Source organism: Natrix helvetica (genome assembly GCF_964273705.1).
Source record: "Natrix helvetica genome assembly, chromosome: 14".
NCBI lineage: Eukaryota > Metazoa > Chordata > Lepidosauria > Squamata > Natricidae > Natrix > Natrix helvetica.
In genome coordinates, this window is record NC_138564.1 from 11,675,445 (window position 1) to 11,683,746 (window position 8,302).

The following is an 8,302-nucleotide window of genomic DNA, read 5'->3' on the forward strand; positions in this document are numbered from 1 at the left end:
GACAGAGAGAGAGAGAGAGGAGAGAGAAAGAAAAAGAGAGAAAGAGAGAGATGAGAGAAAGAGTGATGAGAGAAAGAGAGAGAGAGAGAGAGAGGAAGAGGAAGGGAGAGAGAGAGAGACAGAGGAGAGAAAGAGTGATGAGAAAGAGAGACAGAGAGAGAGAGAGAGATGAGAGAAAGAGAGAGGAGAGAAAGAGTGATTAGATAAGGTGAGGAAGAGAAAGCAAGAGAGAGTCAGAGAGGAGAAAAAGTGATGAGAGAAAGAGAAGGAGAGAGAAAGAGAGGAAGAGGGGGAGAGAGAGAGAGAGAGAGGAGATAAAGAAGTGCCTAGAAGTGGAGCTCTCGCCTCACAATCAGGAGGTAGATCACAATCACAATCCTAGGCAGAGGCAGCTATTTCTCACAATGAGAATATATCTGCTGAACAAAACTCCACACTGGCAACAGGAAAGGAATACGGCCAGTAAAACTCTCAGCTCTATTCAGTTGCCCAGACTGTACCCTGCAAGGGATTACGGGGTCATTAAAGGAAGATGACGATTCACTTAGCAGGGAACTGGATTTGTTCTGCTGGATATTTGGGAGATACTAACGCTGGACCTTCTTGGGGCGCAGTTTGTGTCTCCCTCGTAGCGGCTTCTGCTCTTCCTTCCCTGCCTCGCAACCTCTTACAATTCAGCAACATGATCAAATGCGCCATCCCCGGCAGCAGACCAGTGTTGGATTACGCGGACTACGGTTGCTACTGTGGCTTCGGAGGCAGTGGGACACCGGTAGACCAGCTGGACAGGTAAGGCCTCACCTGGGGATCTTCAGATCAGGTTTAGAACTCAGAACCTGGAATCCTAGGGCCGGAAGGAACCTTGGAGGTCTTCTAGTCCAGGGCTCTCCAACCTTGGCCACTTTAAGACTAGGGGACTTCAACTCCCAGAATTCCTCAGCCAGCTGGGATTCTGGGAGTTGAAGTCCCCAAGTCTTTTAACGTTGCCAAGGATTGGGGACCCCTGTTCTAGTCCAACCCCCTGCGCACAGCAGGAGAGCCTATGCCATTCCAGACTTCCTTTGGGCTTGGAAGAATAACAGAGTAACGAAACAGAATAAGAGCTGGAAGGCACCTTGGAGGTCTTCTAGTCCAACCCCCTAAATCTAAAGGTAGATTTACAACGAAGCTCAGAGAGCTTCCCCACACACCCTCCCTCCTAGCACTGGTGATGTTGCCTAGTTGGGTCATGAAACATCTGCAAAAAATCAGCCAAGATCCCAGAGCCCTCCTCTTCCTCCTCCTCTCTGCAAACCCCATTCCCTTACTAGCACTGATGATGGTGCCTAGTTGGGTCATGAAATGTCTGCAAGAAAACGATCAAGCTCAGACAGCACCAAGGACCCCACAGTCATTTTCCTCCACCTCCTCCTCCTCCTCCTCCTCCTCCTCCTCCTCCTCCTCCTCCTCCTCTCTTTCCTCTCCTTTCTTTCCTCCTTCTCTTTCTCCTCTTTATCTCCTTCTTCTTCTCCTCCTCTCTTCCCCTCCTCCTCCTCCTCCTCCTCCTCCTCCTCCTCCTCCTCCTCCTCCTCCTCCTCCCTCTCTTCTAGTATAGTCCTGATAATGTTACCTAGTTGGGTCATGAAATGTCTGCAAGAAAACAGCCAAGCTTAGAAAGTACTAAGGATTTTACAACTCCTCTTCCTCCTCCTCCTCTCTGCAAAACCCCCTCTCTTCTAGTACTGTTGATGTTACCTAGTTGGGTAATGAAATGAACACTATCAAGCTCTCAGAGCACCGAGGATTCCGCAGTCCTCCTCCTCTTCTTCCTCCTCTTCCTCCTCCTTCACCAATACCCCTCAAACCTCACCCCCCCTTCAGCACCGATGGCGTTACCTGGTTGGGTGATGAAACATCTGCAAGAAAACAAGCAAGCTCCAAAACCACCAAGGACCTCCCCCCACCCCAAAAGAGAGGAGTTCTCCCCCACCTGGAGACCCAGCTCTAACTCTTCCTACTTTTGCCCAGGTGCTGCCAGACGCACGACAACTGCTATTCCCAAGCCAAGAAACACCCTGCGTGTAAGTCCCTCCTGGACAGCCCCTACACCAAGACGTATTCATACACCTGTTCTGGAGGCAACATCACCTGCCAAGGTAAATATCACACAACCCCCCCAGCCTGGCTTTCCAAGACAGGTAGCCCTCAACTTTCAATTCTTCATTGAGCGACTGCCTTTCGCAACAGTGCCGGTGTTTCTTTTGGTGACGCGTCCCCATCCCTCCCCGAGGTTCATAATTTCCTTCTTCTCCCCTCCAGACAACAACGACGAGTGTGAGGCTTTTGTTTGTAACTGCGACCGTTCGGCAGCCATCTGCTTCGCCGGAGCCCCTTACAACGAGGAGTACAAGAAACTGGACACTGGCAAATATTGCAAATGACGTTTGGGAGACCTCGGCGCAAGGACTTTGGCCCTGCTCAATGCACAGGTGGCAATTCTCTGGAAGGGCCTCGCCCGGCCGGCCGTGGAACAGAAAGGGACAGATGAATGCACCGGCGCAATTGTTTCATACAAATATGCAGTGTGGGCTTTTTTTATTTTTAAAAGCAAAAGGAATCGTTTCCAGAACAATAAAGCAAGGCACCGATTCTGCTCTGTATTCTTGTAGTTATGGGGGGAAAAGTCCTGCGTGGGTGGGCAGGGGAGCTCATGACTTAAGCTCAGAAGCCTTTGCAAGGTTGCTGCATTTTTTTTGGCTGTGAGATTTAGACTTGTAACATGTGTGTGTGTGTGTGTGTGTGTGTGAGAGAGAGAGAGAGAGAGAGAGAGAGAGAGAGAGAGAGAGAGAGAGAGATAAATAGAGAGAGAGAAGGAGGGGAAGAGAGAAGAGGGAGAAGGAGGGGAAGAGAGAAGAGGGAGAAGAGGGAGAGAGGGAGGGAGAGAGGGAGAGAAGGAGGGAGAGAGAGAGAGAGAAGGAGGGGGAGAGAGAGGAGGGAGAGAGGGAGAGAGAGAGAGAGAAGGAGGGGGAGAGAGAGGAGGGAGAAGAGGGATAGATAAATAGAGAGAGAGAGGAGGGAAAAAAGGGAGAGAGGGGGGATAGAGAGAAGGAGGGTGAGAGAGAGGAGGGAGAAGAGGGAGAGATAGATAAATAGAGAGAGAGGAGGAGGAGGGGAGAGAGAGAGGAGGGAGAAAAGGGAGAGATAGATAAATAGAGAGAGAGAGAGAGAGAGAGGAGGGTGAAGAGGGAGAGAGGGGGCGAGAAGGAAAGAGGGAGGAAGGGAGAGGGAGGGAGGGAGAGAACAGGGGGAAAAAAGATGCTCCTTCACTCAACCAACTTCTCCCTTTAAAAGCTGAAAAAGGTTACGCTCCCATCCTACTTCCAGGCACTAAGAACCACATGTAGTCCTCAACATACAACAGCTCATTTGGGACCATTCAGAATTACAACCGCACCAGAAGAAAGGGACTTCCAATCATTGTTCAGACGTATGACCGTTGCAGCATGTCAAACATGTATAATAAGACAACAGGTATAAGTATAAACATGTCCATGAACACAGGAAATGGGTTCGAATAAATGGGGACAGTAGGACGGGGACGGTAGGCAGGCTGGTGCGCTTATGCACGCCCCCTTTACGGACCTCTTAGCAATGGGGGGAGGTCCACAGTTGACAGTTTGAGGTTGAAGCTATGGGGGGTTTGAGGACGTAACAACGGAGTCAGGTAGAGCATTCCAGGCGTTGACCGCTCTGTGGCTGAAGCCGTATTTTCTGCAATCGTGTTTGGTGCAGTTTACCTTGAGTTTGTATAGATTGTTTGCCCGAGTATTATTGATGTTGAAGCTGAAGTTGACAGGTAGGACATTGTAGCAGACAATTTTGTGAACCACACTTAGTCGGCATAGTTCCAGGTTGTCCAAGCCCAAAATTTCAAGCCGGGTGGTGTAGGGTATTCTATTGCGAGCAGAGGAGCGGAGGACTCTTCTCGTGAAATACCTCTGGACCTGCTCGATCGTATTAATGTCCGATATACAGTGTGGATTCCAGGCAGACGAGCTGTATCCGAGGATTGGTCTGGCAAAGGTTTTGTATTCCCTAGTTAGCAGTACAATTTGGCATTAAGGCCTACTCTTGGGAACAACGCAATTGGTTCTTCGTTTCTTGATGTCACAATTCCTCTCCGGAGCAGCTGTAGGGCCAAGAGGATGGAAGGTTTCTCTTACACAGCTCCTCCTGCCCACAGGTCAAGCTGCCTCTACTTTCCTGAAAAAGACCCGCTTTTGGCCTCCTCCGAAGCCCACCAGATTTGGGAGAAGAAGCCAACCAAGTCACCACCATAATTACACGCTTTCAAAATAGACTCGAGGCCACCAGAATAAAACCGAGGTGGGAATTTTGTGCCCAAGGCACCCCAAACCCATTTTTCCCCCAGACCACCCAAAATGCCAGCTGTCTGTAACCTGGTGACCCTTCAGATCTACCGGATCCATTTGCAGGATCCGTTTGGGAAGCATAAGATGAGATCCTCTCTGGCTGAGATTACAGACCTAACCTGATTCACGCAACAGCCTGGGGTAACCTGTAGGTGTTGCTAACTTGGAGTAGTGTGTTTGTGGGTGTTTGTGTACCCAGCTGTTGTTCTTGTCAGTTGATATTTGTGTGTTTGGGGTGGAGCTAGGCAACCAGAAAAATTCTGTAATTGCTTTCTTAGTTTATTATTATTAGGAACGATGATCATGAAACCCGGTGACTTTTAACGGAAACGTTTGCAGATAAGCCACCTATATTTATTGTGTGGGATTATAAAACCAAACTAGGAATGTGTCTGTGTTTCCTTTTCCTTCATGTGTTTAATAAATGAAAAGCAAGTGATGCAAATGAACTGGATTGAAAACACAGGTTATACTATTTTGTTATTAGTTGATATTCAGTCCAGGGTAGAAGTGGGTGGGAGTTCATAAAATTTGGATGGGTGTGTGTGTGTGTGGTGGACACACACTTGCGTTTTAGCTTTTAAGTCATCTGGATCATGGTTGTCCCAAAGGTGCTTTTATTTTTTTCAAGAGGCAGCTGGACTTTCTGGTTTTTCTTTGAAGATGTTTCGCTTCTCATCCAAGAAGCTTCTTCAGCTCTTCATGAAGAAGCAACTGGAACTTCTGTTTTTTCTTTCAAGAGGTTTTCTCTTCCCATCCAAGAAGCGTTAATACTACTATATAATGCCCTGGGAAGGCCACACTTAGAATCCTGCATTTAGTTTTGGTCGCCATGATGTAGAAAAGATGGGGAGACTCTGGAAAGAGTGCAGAGAAGAGCAACAAAGATGATGGAGGCTAAAACATATGAAGAACGGTTGCAGGAACTGGGTATGTTTAGCTTAATAGAAAGAAGGACTAGGGGAGACATGATAGTAGTCTTCCAATATCTCACGGGTTGCCACAAAGAAGAGGGAGTCAAACTATTCTCCAAGGCACCTGAGGGTAGAACAAGAAGCAATGGGTGGAAACTAATCAAGGAGAGAAGCAACTTAGAACTGAGGAGAAATTTCCTGACAGTTAGAACAATTAATCAGTGGAACAGAAGTTGCCTCCAGAAGTTGTGAACGCCCCAACACTGGAAGTCTTTAAGAAGATGTTGGATAGCCATTTGTCTGAAATGGTATAGAGTTTCCTGCCTAGGCAAGGGGTTGGACTAAAAGACCTCCAAGGTCCCTTCCAACTCTGCTATTGTATTACTTATAAAAAGCTTCTTCAGCTCTGGACAGGATGGTAACAAGATAAAACCTCCAAGTGGCCTCAACGACTCTCTAAAAAAGGATGCAAATGACCAGCTGTCCGCAAGGAGTATAAATCCTTCCATTTCCTCGCCGTCCTGTTAGAGCTGAAGAAGCTTCTTGGAGGAGAAGTGAAACGTCTTCCAAGAAAAAATAAACAAAACAAGAAAGTCCAGTTGCCCGTAGAACAGCGTTCCTCAACCTTAGCATGCTTACGTTTTGTGGACTTCAACTCCCAGAATTCCCCAGCCACCATGCTGACTGAGGAATTCTGGGAATGGAAGTCCACAAAACGTAAGCATGCTAAGGGTGAGATGTATGCTGTATGTAGAAGAAGCACCTTTGGGACTCCTAGAAGGATTGTCTTGTAGACAGGAGATAGATGATGTCATTCGTCCCCCTCCCTCCTCTGTTGAGAGAGGGCGGTTCAATTTGGACATCGGTGGAAGTGGTGGATTGCTAGACCATTTACTACCGGTTTGCTCACGCTTGCATGCGTGCAATGCGCAGAAGCATCCAGGCAGGTGGGCGGACCCTCCCGCCACTGCCACAACCGGTTCGGCTGAACTGGGCCGAAGTGGGAGCAACCCCCCCCCCCCCGTCCCCTCTGATCGTTGGCCTCTCTAATTCATGGCTTCCTTCTTCTGAGCAGGGCGAAGATGGAGATACTGAGTGAATTTGACAATGAATCCCCGCTCTACGTCTCCTTCTGCAGGAGGATCTCTCCGGAGGACTTTGAGAGAGAGTCCTTGACTTACACCCAGAAAGCTTTGCGGGATCTTTACGTCCACATGGAACAAAATCCAGGCCTCTGCGCATCCATTGTGCAGAAGAGAAAGCAGCTGGACAGCAAGGGTGCTGGTTTGGTGTCCTATGTCAAGGTACGATTTTAGGTTTTCCCGGAAAAGCGGCAGAGAGAGAGAGAGAGAGAGAGAGAGAGAGATACAGGTCGTCATGGACTTAACAACCATTCATTTAGGGACTGTTCTAAGTTACGACAGGCCTCTCTGTTTCACCCTGTCATTAGTGTGTGAGTGTGTTTGTGTTACTTGGAACGGGTTAGATGGAGGAACGAAACCTCTACGATTCCGCTGAAGACAGGGAAAGCCCGAAACCTTTTCAAGGACATCGTAACAGGTGTGGACTGGAAGGCAGACGATTCCCATAACAAAGTGAACTGGTTGACATGGACCATTGCAGGAGGTTGGGCGTTTGGCTGGGGAAAGTAGTGTTGAATTCTTTGCACAGGCGCCTGGGAACCTCAGAGTAAGTTTTGATTCGGCTTTACCATGCAGTTGTATTCAATAAACGGCAAGATTTTCCCACTTACGACCATTTCAGCATCCCCCCCTAGTCACATTGATGGTTGTTTTGGGACCGCCCTCTTAGAAGTCCAGATGGCCAAAGCCCACCAGCGATGAAGGGATGACAGACAATCTCTTTTGTTTGGCAGGCCAAGTTTTCTTCTTTGTTTCGCCACGAAGATGCCCTGAAAATGGACGACATCCAGAAGGCGGTGAAGCAGCTGAAACGGGAGATGCAGAAGGTGAATAGCTACGCTTTGGGTAAGTCCCGAGAGCCTTTTTGTCTTCTGCAGGTTTAGGCTGCCCAAAACGGCCCTGCTGAGTGGTCTCCTTTCCTTCCGCAGCTGCCAAAAAAGCCTCGTATTTGACCCTGGAGGGACGAACAAGGAAGAGTATTGCTTTGAGAACATTCCACCCCAGCCAAGCCAGGCGTGGGGAGGCCGTGGTCCCAACCATGCCCAAAATCTTTGGACCGTTCCCAAGCCAGGTCTGTATCCTTCATTCAGATGACCCTCAAGTCAATCAGAATAGAGGTGGAAGGGACATTGGAGGTCTTCTAGTCCAGCCCCCTGCTCAAGCAGGAGACCCTCAAGTCAATCAGAATAGAGCTGGAAGGGACCTGGGAGGTCTTCTAGTCCAGCCCCCTGCTCAAGCAGGAGGCCCTCAAGTCAATCAGAATAGAGGTGGAAGGGACCTCGGAGGTCTTCTAGTCCAGCTCTCTGCTCATGCAGGAGACCCTCAAGTCAATCAGACTAGAGCTGGAAGGGACCTCAGGGTCTTCTAGTCCAGCCCCCTGCTCAAGCAGGAGACCTCAAGTCAATCAGAATAGAGCTGGAAGGGACCTTGGAGGTCTTCTAGTCCAGCCCTCTGCTCAAGCAGGAGACCCTCAAATCAATCAGAATAGAGCTGGAAGGAACCTCGGCAAGAGACAACTTCCTGTTAGGAAGTTTCTCCTTAATTCCAGATTTAAAATGAAAAATTAACTTATTTTATCATTTTCTATTTTTTTTAAAAAAATTATAATTGAACTTTAAAATATTCCAAATTTAATTGGATTTGATCCTTTAATTAAACAATCCAAACTAATTTGGGTGATCCGAAGATTGAGCCAACGGTGCCCGAAGACATTTCAGCGGTCCCGTGGCTAAGTTGGCCTCGGGGAACGCTGTTCCCTTCCCACCGAAGTGGTACCTGTTGATCTACTTACATTGGCGTGCTTTCAAACCCCTAGGCGGGCAGAAGCTGAGCT

General features: G+C 48.5%; 1 protein-coding gene across 1 annotated transcript; it reads left to right on the plus strand.

Annotated features, from left to right (window-relative positions):
• Positions 1-682: 682 nt before the first annotated feature.
• PLA2G1B (phospholipase A2 group IB) lies at positions 683-2,625 on the plus strand (the record flags this gene model as incomplete). The annotated part of the gene is made up of 3 exons (XM_081966489.1): positions 683-789; positions 2,008-2,135; positions 2,299-2,625. 3 exons carry the CDS (start codon positions 683-685, stop codon positions 2,418-2,420), a joined length of 357 nt encoding a protein of 118 aa, XP_081822615.1. The 3' UTR covers positions 2,421-2,625.
• Positions 2,626-8,302: the final 5,677 nt, after the last annotated feature.